Source organism: Rhamphochromis sp. 'chilingali' (assembly GCF_963969265.1).
Source record: "Rhamphochromis sp. 'chilingali' genome assembly, chromosome: 16".
Taxonomy (NCBI): Eukaryota; Metazoa; Chordata; class Actinopteri; order Cichliformes; family Cichlidae; genus Rhamphochromis; species Rhamphochromis sp. 'chilingali'.
In genome coordinates, this window is record NC_137943.1 from 18,295,931 (window position 1) to 18,321,527 (window position 25,597).

The window sequence follows — 25,597 nt, forward strand, 5'->3', positions numbered from 1 at the left end:
TTACATTAAGCTTTTATTTAGCAACATAGAAATTCTGTTTAAATAACCAAACAGTGATAACACATCTAAAGTGTATACATGTAGCAGCTATTGTTACATGAGTAATGAATATTCAGTGCTTAACTGTAAAGGAGGTAAGGCTTGCATAGTTGTAGTGATGCACATGCGTTTGAGATAGTTGGATTTCAGTTATATCAATGCACATAGTACTAAGACGATCACCAGTTATTCTAATCTATATCAAGACTTTTACACAAACACACTCACACACTAATCTAATTGAAGAACCAATGTCCCTGCTTTAGTATAGTTAAGAAAAAAAGTTATGTTTACAGAACCAGGTAGACTTACGCAATGCTGTTAATTGCTATGCACATCTATACAGTACGTAGTATAGGGTTTATTTCATCAGATATTCAAACAAGTCTTACTGTCATATTTCTGGCCATCTTTCTTATACACTGTTAGATATAGCTACACACACAGTTTCACTTGACTGTAGAGGTCTACAAATTAGGCAAATTTGTAACACATTCAGTTAATCGCTAAATATCTGTAGCACTCATAACAGGAAGTGAAAACAGAGGCCGATATACCAAAATGACCTATTTTAATACTTCGCACTGCATAACAGTATGTATGCACAAGTGTCAATCGTAGCCAAAGGTGATTTTAAGAATCGTCACTCCTCTCGATGCTGAAGCTAATGAGGAAAATGTTTTCATGACCAAATGTGAATTACGGAAAAACTACAGACAGTAGAGCTCAGCCTGCTATTTAAACACTCGGTCTATCCAACATGAAACATTTCTAAAAATACATTCTAGATTTTTTTTTAGAACATGCCGGTATCTCAAGTGGTCAAGAAGAACCACAATAAATAATAAATAAGTGAAAGAAAGTATTGTGCTTTATTACTCACACAGACCTACTGAGGATTATATGTCTCTGGGTTCAAACCGAACACCAACACATTAGCTGTTGTTCTATACTCTATTACATAGTTGCTTATGACCCCCCAGTATAGCAGATGAAGTCCAAAGGTGAGAAATCTGTACAGTATGTAGTTTTGCCTTGTTTTTTTAACTTATTAGTAAATGTCAGGCAGCTGAGAGTAATTCCTGTCCCAGTAGCCTTTCAAGTAAAGCCAGTCCTGAGCTTTGTTGTGTGGGTTGGGTCCTTGTTGAAACCACCTGAACAGTGAGAAGATTTAGTATGAGCACAGCACTTGGAAATAACAAAAGGATTAAATAAATACATAAGAGAATGACACACATAACACACACACACACACACACTAAGCAAAGACAAATTGATGGCAAGGCTCCATCCACGGTGTACAACTTTAACCTCCTAAGACCCGAACTCTTCCACAGCATGCATTTTTAATTTCTCTTTGATATTTGGCCATATTGGAGCCCGATGAATATAAAAACAAAGAATTACCAGATTTTTTTATTTTATACCTGATTTTTGTTTCTAAAAAAATGAGATCCACATATGAGGATATTCATTTAAAATTTCGATAGAACAGTAGCAGTATGTCCTCGTAATTGGATATCAGGCCCATGTAGAGCAAAATTGAGTATTTTGGTCTAAACAACCCAAAATGTGATGTCCACATATGTGGACGGCAGGTCCTAGGAGGTTAAAAAGCTGAACAGTATTAAACACCAGACTTTTTATGTGACATAGTCTGAAAACACACACAGACAGACCAAGAGCAACAAAAACATGCATTTGTGCATTTTGTCCTGAGGAGTGTGGTGTAGTGTAGTGCAGCACTTCACATGAGAGAAAAATAACACTCAGAAAAAGCGCAGCAAACCTTGGGCCAAGTGCAGCGTTCCTTTTCAATTATAATAAGTTAAATGCATAGTTAATAGCAGAAGACAACATGTAGGCAATCAGTCAATGCCCACCCACAATCGATTTAAATTTCATTTCTCATTGACTAACCTCACTTTCCATTCCTCTGTTGATTTGGTGCGATTCTTCCGGGCCGTCCTCTGTTTTTCCTCAAGTCTCTTCTTCTCAGCACTTGCCAGATCTAACAGCCGTGGATACAGAAAACTGAATACCACCACAGATTACATTCAGCGGGCTCAGCATAGGAAATCAAGATCACGCACTGTACCTATGTCTCCCTTCTCCATGGCGCAAATATCTGGTCTGAGGCGACTGTCTGTGGAAGGTATGACGCCCTCCATGCGCTTGTCTAGCTCGTTTAGCTGCATGGCGAATGTCGAAAATGCGTAGAACTGCAACACCCGCATACACACAAGAAAGAAACTTAAAGCAAAATATTCAAAACTGATCTGACCGATGTCACGTTTATTTCCTTTTGTACCTTGGATGAGTTTTCCGGACGTGGCGTTATTTTCCAGATGAGTTCACTGCCTGGGATGACCTGCACAGTCTCAGTATCAGGTGGAGGCATCTCTTCAGGCTCCTCATCGACACTGGTCTAAGGCCACAGAGAGAGATATATACAGTACAGAGCAGAGACACACAAGTACTTCTGATGTTTTACACTTTCTTTTAGTTTTTGACAGTTATAATAGGTTCAATCCACGAGGAAACTTCCACGTTGTTAAACTGACTAAAATACAACACAGTCGACAGATTCTGCTCTGCCACACAAAACAAGTACTATGTAACAGGAAGAATTAGATGTAAAAACATATGTCGGTTGACCTGAAATCATTAACTGAAACAGAAACAGCTGGGTTGGGATAAAAAACTGCACAGTGAAAGCATCATTAAAAAGGCAAAGATGCTGTAGAAGTGACAGCTTGATCATAAATATAAGATGTTTCTCTCCCAAGCAGACAATTGTAGAAACTGAGTGCAACAGCGAAAGCAAGGTGTCCCTGTGAAACTGGGAGAGATTCAGCAGCGCCATCAGCTGCTGGCAAAATAAAATGTTGGGACCCTGGAACAATCTGGTCCAGTTTGTTCAGATGTGCTCTTTAGGCAATACTTGCAGACAAAAAAAGAGGTGCTCTAGACATGACCCCAACAGAAGGCAGGCCACTAAAGGGCTCCCTTAATGGTGAATGTCTGCAGGCAACAGTGAAGCGTTGTCACAGACCATGTTATTTGCAGGGATTTAATGTTGGCTTATGGATAAAAATCACAGTGTCTGATTGCCTGAGTGCCCGTGCCTGAGATCATTCTGCACCATGACAAATTCCCTTAGGGTTCACCCAGTGTCATTAGGAACTGTCTTCAGTGACAAGATCAAGAAGTCCAGCAACCACTTGGTTCCCTCAGAGCCGTGATCTAAATATATTACATGCAGCAACATGAAGTAGCTGAAATGGACCAAATAAATAGAACTGTAAGTTATGAATGCTTCCTGGGATCTGCAAATGGAGCCGCTTTAAGGCCAAATATCAACCAAATGTAGGTTCTGCTTTACTGCACTTGTAGGAATTCATAAAAATACTCATGACCTTACTTGTTCAAGCTTACTCAGTTATGGGGGACTACATATCTAATCTACATGTAGATTACTGTAAAGTCCCAGCATGATTTTTCAATGCTCTCTATAAAAACACATGCTCCTCTTTGTTTTCATACAGACAACACTGTACTGAGGTGGTGTGCACTGCAAAGCACAAACCACCAGAGGGCAGTCTCTACAGGTGGAAGATGCAGCCGTTCAGTCACCTGTGCAAAATGGAAACTACCAGTAATTTAAAAGGTATTGGTGAGCTAACCAAAATGGACAATGCTGTGTACATAAACACAAGTTAAACACCGTGAACTGAACTTTAAACAGTAACGATGCACAGCTACACTCACAGGGTGGCTAGCAGTTCCAGCACCATGTCATTAATGATAAAGGTATAGAAAAAGTGACACAGACTAAATACAACAATAATTACATTTTGCTTTATGAGATAAGTGTTTACATCCACCTTATAATATTAACACATTTGAACTAGGAGAGTTTGTTGGTTCTAAAGTGCAGCACAAACACTATGGGCTGTAGCCTCAGCAGTTTACCGGGTGAAATATTGAAAAGGTATGAAGGGGTGGGGGGGATCATCAAAAACAAATAAACCTACAAGCCCAGTGCCGTAAACTCTGGAAACTAATGGAGACAGAACAAAGGCGCTTTTGAAAGCAGTCAAACGTGGTACCTGTTTGTTGCCCTTTTTTTCATCTGGATTCTTTTTTTCAGTCTTTTTGTGGGCATCAAAAGTCGCAGGGTCTACTGTGTAAAGGCATTCAGTCCATTTGCCATATATTGCACAGAGCTTCTTTTTGCTGCAAACATAAGAAGATGAGATATTAATATATCACAGCTTTAGGTGCAGATAATACCAAGCGCTAACATTCCCATCGTGCAATATAAACTGCGCCACTTTAATATACATTATAAAGTAAATCACAAAGAAACGCTTTATGACAAATTGACTTACTGCTTACAGGCATTACTAAACAGCAATAACTCACGAAGATACCTTTTATCTAGGATGTATCCTTCAACTTTATGCAGCTCTTTTCCAAAGAGGCCACAGGGCTTGAAAGTCATGCTGCATCTCTCTCCGGTTCTGCAAGCAAATGATAGCCTCTTTACCAATTCTCTTTCACTCTCCCTCTGCGAGCTGAAGCTTTCAAACATTAATTAACCTGCTCATGCGACTGTCCCAGTTCTGCTTCCATGATCAATAAGCTTAAGGTTTATAAAGTAGATCAACATTCCTCTGCAGAGCAAGGGAAAAATATATTCCTACATCCAAGTCTCTGTGCATGCAAATGTGTTTCACAGATACGGAGAACACTGCAATACATATTTTACTTGTGATTGAGCACTTCCACGCTGCCATACTGCTCAATCCAAAGCTGACCGACGATAATGTTGTGGACGCAACAGGTGGGGTTTGTCCAGGTGTACGCTTCGTTATATCTACAGAGACAAAAAAGCACTCAGCAAAGGAGAAAAACAATTCCTTACTAAAATACATCAGAACAGATTTATAAAACAGTCTTCAGTGTGACCTCACTTGGGTAACTCCAGCGTGATAACTCCCTTGGGCTCAGCTTCTATGCTCTTCCCCCAAAACTTGAGTTTGGGGTAGATGGAACCATGAAAGACAAAATCCTCCTTGAGGCCCTCAGCATGAAAGGCACTAACCGGAGGGTGATGGCTTACTTGCTCAGACATCCACCTAAAGCCCAAATCGTCTCTGATGGCAAGCAGGCATATGTTTGATACAAGACAAAGCTCATTAACAAAAATACACGTGTACAGTAAACAAAAGCTGATTTGTGTATAGGTGCGCTAATACTGATGAGTCTGCTGCCTTACCTGATTAGCTCATAGGTCTCCCCCAAGAGGGGGTTGAAGGGCTTCCCAGTCCTCTCCCACTGTGACGCTACAGCTGACACAGCAAATGCTGCAACACACTACACCGAACATTGTTTTATGTTAATCAAATTACAGGCAACTAACTCAATTTTTGATAGTGCCGAGACGCCACAGCCTCTCTGCACTCATTTAATAATAGTTCAGCAGTTTAATGAGAGGATAGTGATTTGATCCCAGTCAGATAATTAAATGCATCACTACTATTAAAAATGCATCTGTTTTGGAGTTTTTATTTAACTGAAGAAAGGATATATGGCCAGAATGGTACCTTCATCCTCTCGATAGAGTCTGTTGTGGCATTCGCCTGGTGGATGAGGTAGGTGTGCTCCATGTATTCTGTTAGCCGCTGGAGGAAGCTCAGAGGCTCATTAAATACCACAGGCATGGCAATCTTTGATAACTCCTGCAAAGAAGAGTTAGAGAAGATAAAAAAAAAAAGACTATTAGGACAAACATGATATGGTTTTTGCTTTATTAGCAGACTTAAGCCTAAGGAGACCAAAGCACTTGTGTTTATGTTTTTTGTGTACTGAGATTTTGTTTCAGTACTTTGTAGAAAAGCATTCTTCAAGTTTATGGGAAAACCTTCAGAACACAAAAAGGCTTTTTGTTTTTTGCTCTCCCTGGGAGAGTTTAAACTCAAAATGATTCGTTAACGTAAGAGTGTAGCACTACTATTCATAACCTGAGCTTTCTATTTTTTTTGTTTTTGTTTGTCCCAATTTGCTCTGTTTTTGTTATCCTATATCTGTTTCTGTTATACCCAATTTTATCATTTTGGTAACCACGTAATGGTGTGCTTTGTCTGGCCAGGTCTCCCTTGAAAAAGGGGTAAGTGTCAAGGGCTTTCAGCTCTTTTGGGGGGAAAAAATGAACTGAACTCTCTGTGCTGCACAGAGAGGCTGATTATATTTTAGACTGAGGATGATCAAACCCCACCTCTACACTTCTTTTACACTATACTGTCTCACATTTTGCCTTTTTTCATAAAAGCAACTACAAAAAAAGCCCTCACTTTTCATAAATCCTAATTTTTTCCATATCATATCCTGGTTCTAATTCAACAATCTACATTACAAAAGCTCATATCTACATTAAAACACAACGAGGAAAATAAAACAAAACATCTACCGGACTGAGAGTGATGTGTTCTCACCATGCCAATGCATTTTTTTAGGATACTCCAGATGCTCACGTCGTTCCTGGAGAACATGGGAGCCGGTAGAGATGTTCTGTGCGAAAGCAATATGAATAACAAAAAGAAGGGTAAACACAGAGAGGATTTCCTGTATCACGTGATCCAGCTCTATTAACATATGGAAAATTACAACATCGCTTGTTGTCTCAGCTGTGCAATTCAAAGCAGGCAAACACTGTGGTTTCATGCTAGATGATCTGGCCTCATCCACACTCCAAACAGCTTTTCTTTTAAAATGTGGCACCGAGCTAAATTCTAAAACCTTCACGTTTTGGGTAAAGCGCACATTAAAAACACATAAATCTGTCTCCTGTGGGTACGAAGCTGCACTATTTAAAAGCTTCAGAGCAGACAACTTAGCTCAACCCACCATTTGGGAAAAAGGGTTATCCGACACCTGTAAGCTTTCAGCTAGTCCGTTCAACCTCATGCAATACCCATGAATGCATGTACAGCTGTGTGTGTGTGTGTGTGTGCACGCTGACTATAATACGCTTTCCTTTAATTTTTCTTGTTGCATATGCAGTTATCTGGAAACATTCTTCGCATAAGAAAGCTAAGATGCAAATTAGATTAAAGTATGTGCTTGTTTTTGTTTTCTTGGTCACTGAGTTCATCTTGCAGTCTTGCCAGCATCTGCAGTATGGACTCTTTTACAGGTATGGTAGCTGGAGGCAGATGGTGTCCTTGTTTAAAGAAAAAAAAAAAAATGAAAAGAGTGCTGGTCCAACACACAAATAAAAGCCATTACTTCAGCTAAATAAACAGTGAGCGGGGAGTGGGGGTTTGCTCCATCTGTAGGATGAGCAGAGCAGTGATGCATGGCAGACCATACTCCTGGCCTATTTTTTGTTCCACTGGCCTCTGCTTCAAGATTTATTAAAGCATGGATGGATTTCTTCATTTCTTCTTTCTTCCTTCAAACATTTAACATGTTTACCTTTAAATGTGGAGGAAAATGCTCAAATCTATCTTTGATTGTTTCCAAAATACAGTTAAAAATGCATTTAAGGGATACTGTGCTGGTCAGCTGAGGTTACTGAAACATGAGCCCACCTGGAAGTGAGGTGTGACATGCTATACAAGCGAATCTTTAACTACTTTGAAGCAGAAATATCTTACAGCTGGCACTGTGCTCAGTTTTCAAATCATTATTTCATATACAAACAGATAACACAGCTACAACACCATGGTACTAATGATATATTAAGGCGGTGTATTTGGAGTTCTGACAGATAATTGAAACACTGTGTTTTCATAGAATCATTCAGAGAAAGACTTCAATTTAAACACGCCTGTATCAATTACTGTGGAGACCTGTGGATGGTTTTCTTGAGAGGCTACGAAGGTTTTATATTATTGCAATTTGTTTATTGTATATTATGTCATAGCGCTTATATTTTATTCTATATTTGTTGTATTTTTGAGATGTTTTTACAGCTATTTCCTTCCCAGGTCTCTCCCTTGTAAAAGTTTTTGATTTCGAGGCCATCTCCTGGTTAAATAAGCGTAATAATAATCTTGTAAAGAATTAATGGCAAAATGACTCAACATAGAGAAAAACACACCAGACTGTAGGCAATCATTGACGGGCATCCTTTGAATGACAGAATTAATTTCAAATAAACAGACACCTCATAAATCTTTCATGTACAACACATACGAGCCCACACATATGCACACAGAGCTAGCCAGGCAGCCCTTTTCTCCAACTCTACTCTGAGCCAGCACATGCTTAATTATTCATGGATCACTTGTTGGACTGAGGAAGACAGGCCAAGCCAGAATCAGCATCCACGGAAATGAGAGAGAGTGTCAAATCTTCACGACAACACAGCAAGATGCACTGAGTACTGAAACGACTGTTGGCTTGGAGAGTTGGAACTGTCAGGAAAAACAAAAACAGGCTATTCTCTGTGGACTGGATGCTCGAGCAAGCAAAAAAAACAAAAAACAAAAAAACACCTGATGAGAAAAAACAGACTAGGGTGGAAAGCTGGTATCCCATTACACCAGCTCTGTCCACTGACCTATCCTCTTGCTGACTGAGGTCTGCAGCCTGTCATTAGATACCAAACAAATCATATCCACAAAATTTTCATCATTTGGCAAAGTAAACATACACCGTACCGAATCCTGTTATCACCAACTTCAACAAAGCCTCACATACAGCAAACGGTGAACAAGTTGAATGCCGAGCACTGAGCCTTGGAAGCCTTTGTATTTTCCGCTCTTTGCAATCATTTAATCCAGTAAACAAGCACAACATCATCAACTGAAACAAGTCCCAGCTCACCTGTGCTTAACTCCATTGTGCTGGGATGGCTGGTTGCCATGGTTACCCTCCCCTGACATTCCGGAAGGCCCCCTGTACGCGCTGGGATGGCGGAGGGTGTTGAGAAAGGGGGTGTCTCTCCCCTCGTCCTCTTCGCAGGAGTAACTGGCCACAGACAGGAAGCCGCTCAGCGAGTGCTCCGACTCAGACTCTGTAGGGTTAGATGCCAGGTCATACCAAACCGCTTGCAAGTACAGGTTCCAGTAGCTGGCTCGGGAAATGAAAAAAAAAGAAAAGAAAAAAACCTCCAGCCTCAACAGTTTACTATCTGCAAATAAGCACTTGTGCTCGAGTTCCTCTCCAAACTCCCCCCTCCCTGCTGCCATGCAAAACCCCACCTGAGGATTGTGTTCCAATGAGAGGCCGCACAAAGGATTCGCTTCCTGTAACATTTGTTTGCACTGTGTTCACTGGGATGGTACTCCTCCCCCTAGAAAGCACTGTCACTGACATTACTGTCAAAAATCACAAAGCAAAGACGAATAAGAGAAGCTGAATATGCTTGAGTGAAATTGGTGCTTATTGTGCGATCACATACCGCATTCTGACTTATGTGTTGAAAGAATTTCTCATCCACCCACCTACATGGATGGAGAAGCAAATATAACACTGCATAATAAGCATGCTCTATATGAACAGAGGTGCACATGCACTAAAATTGCAATTTTGTTCATCAGTCTTTGCTCTGTGGCAGTTCAGAATGCTAAAAGTAAAGCAAAAAGAATGAAAACGTTGCTTTAAAAATTCAGCCCTTCATGGTGACACAGTTGCATCTTGTTAGTTTTGATTATCCTTTAAACATGTCTGCAATTTTATTTTCTGTAATGGAAAAATGTAATAGACCAGACATAGCTGTGAAAAGTATACACTTGTGTATATAAAAAGGTGCCTCAAATCACACTACCTATCAGGACAAAAACCAAGCCATGAAGACCTCTCTGCAGACCTCTGCAATAACGCTGTGGAACAGTATTGATCAGGGGCAGTGTGTAAAATTATTTCTAATGATCTGTGTTTCCACAGGAGAACATTTGTAACCACCAGGTTTCTCTCTCTTTTAATCTTTTAGAGGCATCTGTGCAGCTAAATTAAGTAACAAGTGCAAGAAGGGCAGTATAGTCCACTGCACATTCTAGAGGATGACCATCTGTCCATGAGACAGAGGAAAAAGATTTTATAGTCTGATGAAAGAAAAACTGATCTCCACGCACTAAGTGATGGTGAACACTAAACACTGAATGCCTCAAATAAACCAGAATGGTGGCAACATTAATTTATGGAAGTGCTTCTTAGGAGGAACTGACTAATCGATAAATACAGGTGGATGCAGAGAGATCCTTGAACAGACACTAGAATGATAATTCACATATCATCATTGCAATGACCCAAAGCACAGAGCACAGGGTATGCTGGAGTAGCTTCAGGAGAATTCACAACCCGGACTAAAACCTCTTGGAAATTTTAGGGAAGGACCTCAGGATGGATGGTTGTAATTCTTTTTTAAATTTTTTCTACGCCTCTTAGAAAGAATTCTTAGGCATAGACACACACACTCACCCGTGTGTGTGAATTAGTGAATGAGGCTGGTAGTAAGAAGTCTTAGTAGAAAAGTGGTATTTAAGTATGAATCAAATTACCAGAAGATGTCAGTTCTCAGGTGCTTCAATTATGAAATATCTGTCCAAATCCAGACGCCTTCAGTTATATGACTCACACAAAATCTAACAAAAAAGGAAAGTCTGCTAAATAGGACTGTACTGAAATGTACACTGTATATTGTACTCCGCATACTGAGTTTTTCAGCAGAAGAATAGAAAAAAAAACCAAAAATATTTAACTCTTTTAAAATGCAATTTACAACAAGAAATCTGCAAAAAGCGACGTGACCTGCCTCATTTCTAAATCCATTTGATTGTAAGCATGTTTTAGGGCAGTAGAAAATAACAATTGCATTTTCGATCTCTCCCAACCAACAAGACATACTACACACATTGATTGATTACTTCCACCAAGAGGCCGCTGACCTGACACGGCATCATAGAAGTCATCTTCATTGAGAGTACTAAGGTTGGAGGACTTCCGCCTTTTACTCAAGGATTGCTTGAGCTCGTGGTTCTCAGTTGCCAAAGTCTGCAAGGCTTCTGTTAGAGCTTTGTTCTTCTCCACTTCCTGCTCTACTTTCAGGCTCCACACCTGCAAACACAGGACAACCAGACAGAAGGTTAAAAGCGACCGAAGAGAGCGTGCCCAGAGCTACTAACTTAACATTTTATTGCAGAAAAACATTGCTCTTAAAAATGTGATGATCATAGTGGAACAAGCAGATTAATATTTTGATGTCAATCAAACATGACTCTCTGTCTGGGGTTTTGATCGCAGGTCATTGTTTTAACCCTGCCCACAGATCTAGTTTCTTCCAGGCTGAACCAAACACCATAGTCTCAGAGAGCTCCGAAGCCCAGGATTGAGTGTCCCTTCAAAGGAACCTGAGCCAGGCCACTGCGTGACAGCCCAGATTAGTCTGTCCTATTGTCCACTGCTGCTGATGTTCAAGCTCTACCAACAGGAGTCGAAAACCCAGCAAATATCCACAGCCTCTAACAAAATGACAAAAATAACACTAAAGCTTTAACAGCAACATATTATTTAAAAACAGGTAACACCTTTTACTTCTTGTAAATTCAGTTTAGTGAATTATTGCAAAATAAAGAAACTGAGCACAGCCTTCCCAGTTTGATAAACGTCCAGTGTCACCTTGAAGAAGGCAGCTGAGAAACAGGAGCTTGCAAATCACACTGCAAATCTGAGACTGGACAGCAAGGTCGGTATCTTCGACTAAAGATGAAAAGTTCTGTGTCATCTCTTATCGTGCCCGATGTGTTACAAGGTGAGCACACAGACATGCACAAAGACACAGCTACTGATGCCTAGGTAGCAATTTATGACTGTAATCGTGTATGTGTGGTTAACCCATTTCCCTTTGATCGAGTGTATTAGTCCCTGCGAGGATGTTGTCTGATTAACAACATGAATAAAAAAAATGTAACATTTAGAAGATTTAGATGAGTGATTTTGCGTCAGACATCAGATTCTCATGACGTCTAATATTTCCTTTAAAGGGATGATTGGAAGAAAACTAATAACTTTTGATTATTTTCAAAAAATCCTCTCAAAAACATCAGCTACTATACTGCATATATAAAATGATTATATGATTGAACACAAAGACTTAAATATAAACTGCTTCAGATGCCTTTGTGGTAGAATCTGATCAAATCAGCCACATACACTTAACAGAAAAGAGGCAGGGAAAACCCAGACACATTTACTTACTTGCTGAATAGCATGCCTACTCCAAAGACCATGATCCAGCCATTTGTAATGAACATTGATTGTTTCCGATTGCCAAATGTTGGGTCAGCACAACCGGAACTGCAACTTCCAGCTGGGTTATTATGGAAATTGCAGGGTTTAAAAAGGCATCACTGAAATCCAGTCAAATCCCAATAAACTGTATGTAAATCCAAAAAAAAGTGACACGTTAAATGTTAAATTTGGAGATCTATGTATTCATTCAATATCTGATGAGTATATTTCAAGACACCTTGTTTATTCAAATTTATCATCCTCTGTCAAGTTATAGTCCAGCTTATCTATAATGACCATCTATAGATCTGTACCGATGCACTTTCTCTAGAAACATAAGAACTACAACATGTTCAACATCCTTTTTTGTCTTGGTAACATGACAGACACTTATAAGCTCCTTTTGCAGGAGGTTGGTGATGGAAAATGGATAAAAATAAGACAACTGAGAAGTCTGCACAAGCTATAAGCTTTAGATCATTTATTATTTTGCCGTAGTCAGATGAAGATCTGATGAAGCTGTCACCAGTTAATGAAATGCCAGCACTGGCAAATCAGAAAATGACTATTTAACAAAAGGTGATAGCTGGGGTCAAATTTATTGTAATTTGTATTAGAAGCACAATTATATTCCTGTTCTGGTTCCCTCTGGTTTAACGCAAGGCAGACACAGTATTATTAGAAAGAATCACACATATTTTTCAACAATTAGACATTAGAAGTAACGTCCAACATTTGGCTTCAGCCTGTCAAAGTGTGTGTAAAGGACCAAAAGGGTTTTTAAGAGTCTCGTGTACTTGACAATTTGACTGTGTGAAAGCCCCGAGACCTCAAAGTCTGTACATTTGTAAGCTTGGAGATTGGGACTGATCTAATCTAATCTAGTCCTGGGCAATTACTGGTCGGATCAGTAATGAATCCCGCAGGCTGCAGGTGTAGATCCATTAATTACTGTGTTGGCTAATAGAAAATTCCCATATACTTTTCATTGATCAGATCCATAACTAGGTTTAGCAAAGAGAGCCTCTCTGAGATCTCAGCACTCTCTATATTCTCCCTTCTTCTGCACTAGGGAACAAGTCTGGCAGCGAGTCTTTAAGTCTGGCACCTACATTTAAGGTTAACGTTTCCATTACAGCTGTGTTTCTGAATCTATGTTCATCTAATTTAGGACTTTAAATGCAGCATCATTTAAAAATGCTTAAAAATAGTAAATTCTTTAGCATTATATTTTTTCTTTAAAGTTTGTGCAATGGGAATGTCTGCTGAATTGTGATTTTATTTTCATCAAACATATTTGATAAATATATACTGTAGTTTAAAGGTGACTCATCTTCCTGTCTAGGAGCCTGTGTTAACACTCCCTGTCCCAGGCACTTGGCGTGAGAGCCCATCCAGGAATGGAACACTTGTGTAACCATCGCAGCCAGCTCTTTCATTCTCACTGCATCCTCTCGCCTGAGCACAAACAGTGCTATTTTAAGCCCTGCTGAGGCTCTGTGCTGTAGCTGTTACTGGAGCCTGGGAGGGATGCTTCTCCTTGGCCAGCACCCCAAAGGGTAAAAATTTTATTCTGTGCTGAAATATACTCTCTTGTTTAAAGAAAAGCAAACCTCAGAGGCAATATTATTATAGCTCTATACATTGGACTGTAACATTAACTCTATATCCAACTGTATTTGGAAAGCCTGCTTCAAAGGAGCCATTCAACTAGAGTAAAGGAAGTACCTTTATAGTAAGAGATGTAGTAAACGCTATGAGGAACCTCAGTCCCAAAAATCAGAATAAACAGAAATACACTGTGTTCATGAAAGGCTTGGCCATGGTTAGTAATAATACTCAGGTAGTCTTTAAATGATGCTCACTTGGTACTAACCAGCCCAAAGTGTACCCCCCACACCATTACATCACCACCATCAACCTGAATCATGGATACAATGTAGACTGAATTCATGCTTTCATGTTGTTAACATCCAGTTCTGACCCTAGCACCCAAACATCATAGGAGAACTCGAGATTGGAAAAATGTTTGGTCTGATCAATCTACTATTGTCCAATTTAGGTGAGCCAGAATTGGATATCTCAGATAGTCTGACCACAGAACTGCTGCTCATTGGATATTTTCTCTTTTTTGGATTTTATTGTTATAGAGACGGTTGTGTGGGAACATCCCAGTAGATCAGCAGTTTCTGAAACCTTCAGACGAGCCTGTCTGACACATACAAAGTGACTTAAAGTCACCTTTAAAGGTGACTCTAAAGCCAGCAGACCATCTTGACCATGTTTACATACCTAACTGCACTGAATACATCCATATATATACACCCACTCACCAGCCACTACTGAAACAAAGCCAGTAAAAAATCTCCTGTCTGGGATACGACAGGAGGTTTGTTACTTATGTGGCAATGGCTGAACTAAAGGTCAATTGCTACACTGTCTTCACACCAACCCCCAAAGTTTTAAAGGTCAACTGGCTTTCTGACAGACTAAAGAAGAAGAAAAAAAAAATGTATAACTTCAATCAAATAAATGTGCTTTATGCCTTATTCCTGACGTCAGACCAACACAAAGTGACAGATCTGCTTTTCAGCACATCACCACTAAGTGGTTCCAAACTGTAATCCTCTGTTCGCTTTCTAGACAGGGGGGCAATCGTGCCGCCTGACAAACACCAAGCAAAGTGGGGCCTATAAATCTCTGTTGTACGCGAGTGTCGTCAAACCTCCTCATGAAGCTTTCTACCCATTTGTTAAAAGCACAATTCTCCTTACTTTATATGCCATATACTCACATCCTAGTCACAGTGTGCCCTACATGTACTGTAAAGATGTGGCACTTCCACTAGCATACTTTACTTCTGCAGCGCCTGCTGAAATGGGTCAGACCACATCTACACTTCTGAAGGACAATACTCTAATTGGTGAAAGACCCTTTGAGCCATTAAGTGACATGATTCAGTATCAAACATGTGTGCAGTTACAACAGAATGTGAATACTGCCATGGACTGTGGACAGTAGAAAACAAGTATGACCAACAGAAGCATCTGGGGTGGGAGAATAGAAATGTGGGATTAGAGCTAATACAGCTTAACACGGGCAATCTCAGCACTGTAGAAAATATAATCCATTTTGTACATGTAGTAGCATTAGCTTAACGTGGCACCAGTAGATTTACCATGCTTGTTAAGACATTTTCTTCTTATTACATTCGTTTGTCAGAAATTAATCCAGTTTGTTTTATTGGAACGTTTTAATGTTTGATTGATGAGATTCCAGTGAACGTCCTCGGCTTTCTTATTTAAAAAGCCTGATTAAGTCCTAGTGACATGACAGTTGTACCAGATTTGGATGAATACATTACTCTTAGTCAGTGCAATACTGCTATATTTAGGATTTATAGCAAAATATTAAACACCCTTGTGTTTTATTGGTTCTCATGCATGCTTAATTAACAAGAACAAGTCAACAAGACAGTTGCCTTATTAAAGGTTTTCAGGCAGTCTAAGTGTATATCATACAGTAAGCACAGAGTAGTAGTTTTAGAGTGATAATTTAAAATCAGCTGCTAAAGGAAGAAAGGAAATAATTTGGGTGCAACATAAAGAATGATTAAATAGTTAAACCCACAAACCTTTGCTTTGAATCCTTCCATTTATCTATTACCAGATCAAATGCATCCTCAGTGCAATTTAATCAATGCCTATCTATGCTCCTACTTGGCAGAATTAATTCCTTTATAAGATGATCTCATTATAAAGATGCAATGAGCAGTGTAGATTTCGGTGCCACTTCAAAGACGCTCAGTTTCACACTCCAAATACAGATCATTAAATCCACAGAAATGACCTCCGCATACTGATGAACAGCCCTCGCTGGCGCCACTGCTTTAGACCAACCCTCAAATCAACAATACACTAAGTAACATCAAATTAAATCGCTCCAAACTTCAAAACGCTTTTTGCCGCTTTGAACAACCGGCAAACACAGCCGGTTGTTCAGCTCACAATAAAAGGCAAAGCTGTAAATTTTATACAACAACAACAACAACTGTTTGTTTTGTTTTACCTGTGTAGATGCGAGAGGAAAGTGCTGTCGCTGTGTCTTCTTTTCCCGTTCTCGGATGTTCTGGCATATGGAAATGTGCGTGCGAGAGTGTATTCACACTATGCGAGCGTGAATACATGTATCTGCGGCTGAGCCAGTGAATATGAAAGCGCTTGGGTTCCCTCACTAAACGCACAGCCTTTCCCCTAGAGCGGGAGTGTGTGGATTCGAGTCCAAGAGTGTCTGCGTGTGTGCGTCTGCACTGATCTGCAGGCTGAATGCAGACCTAAGCATAAAAGCGGATCTTTCCTACGTCCTTCCTACAGACGTGCCAGTGATTACCACGCTGTCCTGGTGCTTCCCCAAGGGCACAGCACAGCCACCAAGACAAGTGGACAGGGACTGGTACACGCACGCGCCTGCATACGCACACACTCACACACACATTTTAAACCTGATTGGTGTGAAGGAGCTAACGTAAGGGGGAGGGATTTAAGGATTTTGTAATCAGTCAGTATAATTTATTCAGCCAATAGGAGGAGAGTATGCGGGTGAAAGTATATGAATGAGAGGACGATTCATACATGCTCAGTGAGCTGCAGCTAATCTACAACAGTACCCTCTATTTACATCAAGTGGAGGGGTTACAGAAGACTGCATGCAGCTGACAGAATCAAAATACATCAGAATCACAGATTACACTGCATTAGATTAAACTCTTACACTATTTTAAATAATCTATAATAGATTTTCAAGCAGTACAATCCATCCAAAGATGATGGACTGTCTCAACTTGCCCTCCCCAAGAAGAGTAATATGCTCCTCTTACCTCTTCTTGCTTTGACAGCAGTTCAAGGCACAGATGGAGAGCAGAGCATGTTTCACTGGAAAGTTCACTCGTCTCTTTTGCTTTCAGCAGAAGTGTACCAGTCAACTCTTTATAAAAAAATAAAATGAATGTATCTGTATTAGCTTATACCGTACACAATATTATATATTTTAAAAAGGAATTAAACATCATTTTTCATTACTGGCATGTTTTTTTTTCACAATTAACTGAGTACATGTGTATTTATTGCAGAAGATGTGCACCCTGTTGAACTACTACTAAAAGGCCTAAAGAATGCCAAGAAAATATCCCCCACACAATTAGCCCAGCAGCACCAGCCTGAACAAGTTATTTAATTTGAATTTAATCTTTATTTAAAAAGGAAAAAATATCCATTGAGATGAGAAAATCTCTTTTACAAGGATGTCCTGGCCAAGATGAGAAGCAGCACAGTTTGCAAAGTGCAAAACAAGTTCCAAATCAAATTCCACCCATTTAAATTTTACAGGTACAGTTGGCGACTAAAACATCTGTCAGTTTTTACTCCAAAGTAGTTAAAGGGATAAGAGATTCCTGAGCTGCAGATCATTCCAAGATCACGGGCCGGAAAAAAAGATAGACTAAACTTTCCTCACTCCGTGCTCGCTAGGGACACTTTAAACTGCAGCCAGCTACTGGCTCTGAGATTGTAGGTCTTGTGGAGGGCAATGGGTATATGACGGCAATTTTCTTAGAATGGCTTTGCATGTAAAAATATCCCAATGCTTCAACCTTTGATTATTGAGTGAAGTAAATCCAGCAAGGGTTTACAAAGTGCAACGATGAGTCATGAAGTGTGAGCCTGTTATATACGTTACGGCAGCATGGTAAATGGGGTCTAATTTAGCTAAGGTTAAGGTAAGGTTACAGAAAGCAGGATGTAGCCATGCTTTCATGCCTCATCCTACCATATGAATGTTACAGCAGAAATCAAGACTCATTAGTCCAGGCAAAAATCTTCTTACCTTGTATTGTCCATTTTGTTGAGCCTGTGCGAACTGCACTGCGCTCTGTGTTCAGAGATGCGCTTGTCCATAAGTTAGTTGGAATGTGTTTTTATTTTAGTTCATTTGTGTGCCTGTCAGCTCAAAGCAGTCTGGCCATTCACTTCAGTACTGTATCAACATTTCTGCCCACAGACGTGCTCTTCACTGGATATTTTCTCTCTCCCTGGAGACGGTTATGTGGGAAAATCCCAATAGATTCCAACATACACAAACCAGCCTGTCACACACAAAGTGACTTAAAGTCGCCTCTCTTCCCCATTCTGATGAATAAGAAAGGCTATCTTGAGCATGTCTACATGCCCAAATGTACTAAGTACCTGCCATGTGATTGGCTGATTAGATACTTTCACTAATGAGCAGTTAAACAGGTGTAGCTAATGAAGTGGCTGCAATTTTCTAGAACAAAATTTAATTCTACATTTTGCATTGAGGTCTGGTATCCCAGCCGCACATGCTTTTTCCACAGCAAATGATATAAATGGTTGGTCATCTTGATAATTTTCTGTCATTTACCAGCCTGAATAATCATTTTTGAACAAGTCTAAAAATACTCTCCTAAAATATCTCGGCACAGTAATAACTGGATATGTCTGAAGCACTTACCATAATTCTCCTCATTCTTCGCCATGGACAGAAATGTTGACACTTCACTCTCCAATTTTTTCTGGAAGGCCCTGGCTGCCTGCAACAATTTTAGACAAGAGAGAAACTTAACACTAGAACTCTGTACAACTCAACAAAACTGAGGGTTTTGAAATCCTATATGGCTCAAACCCAAAGGTCAATGACACTGAAGTTCATCAGGCGCGTGATCCATCACAATTCACAGGTTAATGTAATTTTTGAAAATGCTACGTCGATATGAAATGAATCAACTTTTTGGGTTCGATATAATAGTGCTATAAACCATCTGATCATCATCACCTTACTTTTTGATCCCGGTCTTACCTGAAGCGCTTGTTCAAGGTTCCTCACTCTCACATCACCCGCAGCATAATCTATAATCACCTCTTCAGTGTCGTGGCGAGTGCAGTAGGATGCATGCTCTTCAAAAGCATCCAGCCATCTCTAACAGAATAAATGGCGGCAACATTTCCATATTAGTCCTTTCATACAGATAATACTGTTTCTTCCATAAAGAAGGTGACCGATTTTATCTCACTTTTCTTGTTGCCACGGCATTTGTCTGCGAGGGGACTTTAAAATAATGCACAGAGTCATCGAAGCACCTGAGCATGAAGAAGCAGTGATCCCATGGTTTGACCTGGAATAACAAGAAATCACTAATGCACTGCAATCACTGCTGCAATAGATACAGTATAACTCAACATCATGCTTCAAATTGAAAATAAATGAAACATGTATTTACTGAGCATCTGTGGGGTAATATAGATTGATAGAAAACACGCCTCTAAACCTCCAGTACTTACCATGCAGTAGGCTTGTGAAAGAGACTTACAGCCCTGTTTCCTAACACCAGCCAGTGCATCAGCTCTAAAAAAACAAAAACAACAACAAAAATGATGAAAGAGCATGCAGAAAAATCACACACAAACACACACTCACAGTGAAAGATAAAGCAGCATTAACAGTTACCACTTTTAAGTAAGTATTAACGGTATAATTGGCAAACCACAGGCGACGTCATCTCCAGTAACAGTTATTTTTATATCCCCTCTCTCTTTTTAAAAAAACAAAACATTTCATTAGTGGATTATAAGCAACATTTCACACAAAGTGAAATATATAATACTATAAATATACATACTATAGCGTTTAGCTTTATAAAATCGGCTGATAAAAGTATCTCACTGTCTAGGGTACCAGGAGACAGTTCCATTCTCAACTACAACCCAGTGGGAACGCCATCCGAGGAAGCGTGAGCTCTGTCAGAGAAACAATAATTTAACAAATACCCCACGCAGCAAAACTACACATCATCATTACATATCTAGTTTAAATGACTTTAGAAAGAACAAATATTATCAATTTTAAAGTTTTATTATTATTATTGTTATCCCAGAGTGGTATGACTTTTCTTGTAAATTAAAGTGTAGCATGTTAAGAAAAACAAAAGAATAAATAGTTCCTATAAGTCTTTTTTTTAAAGAAGTTCAAATATTCTGTGTCATGTAATGTGAAAAAAGTCAATTTCATCAAATTGTAAAGGTCAAAGTCTGAACATGGTCTGACCTAATAATAGTACAACATAAATCCAGATACCTTCCAAAGAGGTCCTTCAATCTTCTGCACCACACTGCTCATGTCCTTTAAGAAAAATGAAATATCAGTCTTGTGTACAGCGTTGAATAGTCTGTGTGTGAATCATTCGTTTTTAATATACTAACAGCATTAGCGCGCAGTCTTTTTAAAAGAATTGCACCATGACTACGTGGTGCTCCACATTAACGCTGCATTATCAGACATACGGATACGGACGTATTTATTCTTAATAAAAGCTGACTTTTTCCTCTACAGTCACCATAACTGTGTGAACACATGAAAACATACGAAGAGAAAGTGCCGATATGATGTAGTTCAGAGAACTGCAGTATCTGTGATTAATGTGATGGACTTTAGATTTTTTTTTTTTTAAAGTGCCTTTTGGTTTTATGAACACGTTTCCAGTGATGGGCTCTTTAACCCTGTGAGAAACAAGAATGAGCACAGTAAATTTCATCAAGTTGGATTTGCAGTTTTCCCAGATAAAATTTGGTGAAAAAAAACAAAAACAAAAAAAAACCACAAGTACTGCGCAAAAGCCTCGAGTCAAATTTCATGGCTAATAAAAGGGGAAATTTATTGAATGCATTGAAACGTGCAAATGTAAAAGAAATCCAGGATATAAGGAAAAAACTGTTTATACAAATAAAATAAATATTTGGTATGACAAACTTTATTCTGAACTCTCTTGGGAAAGCTTTCCTGTTATTTCTTTAAGCAGTCTTCAGGAATAGTTCTCCAGGCTTCCTGAAGGACATTCAAAGCTCTTCTTTGGACCTTTTGTTCCATTCTCTGCCAAGATGATCCCACACTACTTAAATAGTGTTGAGGTCTGGACTCTGGGAGGGTCAGTCCATGACAGATTAAAAAAAACAAAATCAAAAACAAACCAAAATGCAGCATCATCTACGTATGTTGCCAATCAGACATTTCCACTTCATGCATGGTGGACCAAAGTCTGACGATATTTTGCTCTGTACCTATCTTCTATCGATTTTTGCAAGACCTCTAACACCACTGGCTGAATTGCAGCCCCAAACCATGACAGAGGCTCCCGGTTGTTTTACCTCCTCCGTACACACTGATGACAATTTGAACTTGAATTTGGATCCATCAGCCCATAAGACCTGTTACCTTTAAGTTTCAGTTCACTTCCTGTGTAACTAGTCGCACTTCAACCTTTTCTCCTGGTTTCTCTTTATTAAGACACACGTCTTGACAGCCACCCTTCCAACTTCTTCTTTCCACTTCTGATGAGACTTCAGTGAAAAGTGAAGGGCCGGTCTAGGTCCCAATTTGTTTTAAGAATATAACCTTTAGAAACTGTTCATATACGCTTAGACAACTTTTTTTAGCCTGACATTTTCTCTTTTGTCTTGCACTTGCCTAGTCGCCTCATTTTTTTCCCCCTGATATGTCACGTTTTCAGCTGGCACGAAAAAAAAAAATACTATTTTATGCGTGTCAAACTGTTATCTATGACATGTTTTGCAGATCCAACTAATGAAATGGGATCAACTGATGCCCCTTGTTACAGGCTGCTAGTAACAAAGTGCCTAAAGATATAACTTAAATTATTGTTTATCTGTAAACACAACACCAATTCATCCCTTGGATTAGATGTATTTATAAAAAACAGCAAATATCTAAAAAACAAATTACCCAAAAAACCCCAAAACATTAAGAAAGCCTGGAGAACTATTGCTGAAAACCACTTTATAAGAAAAATTACAAGAAAGCCTGGCTCCTTGGAAATAAAATATAAAGAAATGAGGGGCAGCTCAAGTACTCTAATTAATCAAGTAACCAAAAAGGTATCATCCTTTGTGGATCACGACTAAGACACCATACTTGTAATGCAGCTGTGCCGAATGTTCTTAGCAGAACCCATCCTGATCATTCAAAGCGGATGAGACATTACAGACCAGCCATTTGAGCTCACCTTATTTTTATAGGCTGCTAGAATCTGTTTCAGTTCATCAGTGCAAACCAGGTCCAATGCAGTCTGAGCTGCAAAATCATCAGCCATACAAACAAATTATTATGCACCTTTTGACACTTCCTTGGAACAAAACCGGTGGACTATAGTATTTACCATCCTTAGAAAATAACGTGTGATTCTTAAACAACCATTTTAAACACCACTGAACAAATTAAACAGCCGGAATAATAGGAGCTGATGATGAGAACAAGATAAGTGATATACCATTGTTGTTCTTGATACTAGGGTTGGCTCCACACTTGAGCAGCTTTATAACGCACTGCTTCTGCCCCCTGTAGGCTGCACAGTGTAAAGGCGTATTACCCACTGAATCCCTGCAGTGGATATCTGGAGCATCTTTCCCATTGAGCTGAGGGATATAAACCAGAGAAATGACAGAAACAACAGGCAGGAAAATGAGGTTAACCTTTTACATACATCTATCTGAAACATGCATAAAACTATTTAAATGATCAATCTTAAAAACAGCAAGACAGAATGAGATTTAAAAAACAAAACAAAACCTGAACTGGCTTTTACTGCAAGTTGCCACATGCCATCTTATTTGTGGACTCAGATTTGTCACTTTGTGATTGAACATCAGACCCCCCGAACTCTGTACAAATATCGAATCGTATAAAGAGTATTTGTAATAACGGTGGTGCATTTCAACAATCTCTGGGAGACAACTGAAGTGTGTGCAAGGCCCCAAGGCACTTGTTAAATGTGTGAAATTTGGAGAGATGCTCTTAAAGCATACTATTTTCTGCCAAAAGTTCTTTGAAAGGTCAGACACTAACCAATTTAGACAGAGTGGATATATCCCCCTCTCTGGCTGCTTCCAGAAGCTTCTCCTCATGCCGCCTTGCCGCTCTCCTCTCTGCAGCTGCACAAACCAAATCAGTACTTGAGAACAAAGGCAGCTGATCTTCAGTAATGAGAAGCCATCAGACGTTTAAAAAAAAAAAAGAAAAAAAAAAAAGAAAAACGCTCCCATGATTTCATACCCTCAAGCATGGTAATGATTTCATCGTCCTCTGTGACATCTTTGGGGATTTGAGCAGTTCCATTGATTATGTTGGCACAGGCATCATAGCGCAGAAGCAACAGAACAATCTCCTTAAGGGTCCAAAGGGTGGGGGTGGGGGGGGGATTAAAGAAAAAACCTGACCATCACATTTCACTCAAAAGCTTCAGTGGGAGATGAGAAAATATATTATGTGTTTCTGTGACAGCTGATCCAGCTGACATTAGGTTAGAAGAAGGTACACCACAGTTTACCGTGCTTTTACAGACTTGTAAGGAAGCACTACTTTTTCCCCTCTCTATCCTTACCTTTCGTCCAGCATATGCTGCTTTATGCAGAGGTGTGTCACCCAGGTTATTCTGCAAATTCACATCAGCCCCTGCCTGCAAATGCATTCTTTATTAGGTGAATATAAAAATGTCTCTGGCTGCAGGTCCTGAACACAAAAAGCATGATAATGATGTGACTCATACACTGCTCTCACCTTCAGCAACTCCTCAACAACATCTCTGTGTCCAAAGCTGCAGGCCAAATGAAGAGGTGTCCATCCCGAGCAGGTTTTCGAACGAGCTACAGCGAGAGAAAGAAAAAGAAGAAGAAAAAATAAAATAAAATCAGCAATTTTCTAGTTACATGTGACATTAGGGCAGCTGGATGATGGCATCCTCCCCCACACACCAGCTTACATCTGCAGTTGATGTTGAGAGAGCTGTTTTGGTGAATCCTCGACTGAAGGAGCCTCTGAACCTGAGGACAGTTGCCCTCTTTAGCATGAAGGAGAAGTTGTTCTTCCAGTGTGCAATCCTCCATCACTGGACTTATGAAAAATGATGTTAAACACAAGGCAGTTAGCTCAAATTGGTCAATTAACCACGTTAAGCAAGGTGCAGTTAATACAGCTTCTCATCTGCAAGTGAAGAATTTAAGGTTTTAGTTAGAGGTCGACATAATATCTGTTTTTATTTACGTTTGTCCAGCTCAACTGTGTTTTTATTGAGCTAAAGCAGCGTTACCTTTCAAACTAAGAGCGGAAGTAACTCTAAATAGTTATCTTACTAACGTTGGCGAGGATAAAATGTTAAACTCAGACTTACGTGTAGCTATGGATTTGAAACTCTTTCACAATCTTTGGTCTGCTTCACAGGGACAACACGCCACGGCTGAAATCTGATCGGTTCAATCAGGTGACAGGCAGCCGCCACGTGACCGGACAGAGTATTTTTGAGTAGCTACTAGCATTAGTCATACCTAGCAAGTACTGGGTTGGACCCCCTTTTTGCGTTCATAACCTCATTAATTCTTCCTGGTATAGTTTCAACAAGGTGTTGGAAACCTTCCTCAGACGGTGGTCCATGCTGACATGTGCACTGTCTTGCTTGAAGCTGCCATAAGAAGATTGGTACACTGTGCCCATAAAGAAATGGACATGGTTAGCAACAGTACTGAGTTACGCTGTAGTGCTTAAATTGTACTCAGTTGTTGCAAAGGAGCCCAAAGTGTGCCAAGAAAATAACCACCCACACCATTACACCACCATCAGCATGAACTGTTGATAGAAGGAAGGCTGGCTACACGCTTTCATGTTGTTTTACACCAAAACAAATCCTGACCCTTACGAATGTTGCTGTAGAAACCAAGATTCATTAGACTAGTGATGGCCAAATGAAGCTTTCCAAAGCACTGAAGCTTGTATTGAAAAATGGTTCATTACTCGAAGCTTTTCAACACAGTCCTCTCCGGTGACATCTGGTGGCGAATATTTTGAAGAGCAGCTTGAATCTGCAAAATAAAACGGACTGCTCAATCATCACTGCTCACTCAAGAGTGGAGTTCTCTCCGATATTGGGCCACCGTTCCGTTGCTTTGAACATGTAATTGGTTTTGTTTTCTCGATTGGGGGGCTGAAAAAATGTAATGCGTATTTGCGTAATACATTTTGATCAATAAACTTTCCCTATTTAAACATGCACTATGGTGTGGCCTTTCTCTGCTCATAACTCCTTGATGTTGGTAAATACAATAAGTGAGCAATATATATAATATACATATGAGAATGCACAGCACATTATGGAGTATGCCCCTGCTGTGGAGTCCTGCCTCCATCTACTTGTCATTTAATCACTGGACAGCTGGACAGGTTCATACAAAATATTAGATGAGGC

The 25,597-nt window shown here is 39.7% G+C and overlaps 1 protein-coding gene across 4 annotated transcripts; it reads right to left on the reverse strand.

Moving 5' to 3' along the window:
- LOC308412813 (oxysterol-binding protein-related protein 1-like) lies at window positions 1-24,670 on the reverse strand. Of its 4 annotated transcripts, XM_080907403.1 has the most exons (28): window positions 24,530-24,670; window positions 24,122-24,252; window positions 23,920-24,005; window positions 23,744-23,818; window positions 23,416-23,527; window positions 23,209-23,294; window positions 22,634-22,778; window positions 22,370-22,437; window positions 20,428-20,472; window positions 20,017-20,090; window positions 19,635-19,698; window positions 19,367-19,468; window positions 19,153-19,272; window positions 18,808-18,886; window positions 17,159-17,265; window positions 10,941-11,109; window positions 8,878-9,067; window positions 6,540-6,615; window positions 5,652-5,786; window positions 5,324-5,421; window positions 5,019-5,201; window positions 4,814-4,921; window positions 4,476-4,565; window positions 4,152-4,278; window positions 2,351-2,467; window positions 2,138-2,261; window positions 1,960-2,050; window positions 1-1,193 (listed from the first exon to the last, which is right to left on the reverse strand). In XM_080907403.1, exons 2-28 carry the CDS (start codon window positions 24,243-24,245, stop codon window positions 1,091-1,093), a joined length of 2,898 nt encoding a protein of 965 aa, XP_080763529.1. In that variant the 5' UTR covers window positions 24,246-24,252; window positions 24,530-24,670; the 3' UTR covers window positions 1-1,090. The 4 variants fall into 4 exon arrangements, with proteins under 4 accessions (XP_080763529.1, XP_080763530.1, XP_080763531.1 ...); XM_080907404.1 differs by lacking the exons at window positions 17,159-17,265; window positions 19,367-19,468; window positions 19,635-19,698; ... (8 more) ...; window positions 24,122-24,252; window positions 24,530-24,670; XM_080907405.1 differs by lacking the exons at window positions 17,159-17,265; window positions 18,808-18,886; window positions 19,153-19,272; ... (10 more) ...; window positions 24,122-24,252; window positions 24,530-24,670 and adding an exon at window positions 9,255-9,497 and having other exon boundaries at window positions 10,941-10,955.
- Between the last annotated feature and the right edge of the window lie 927 nt (window positions 24,671-25,597).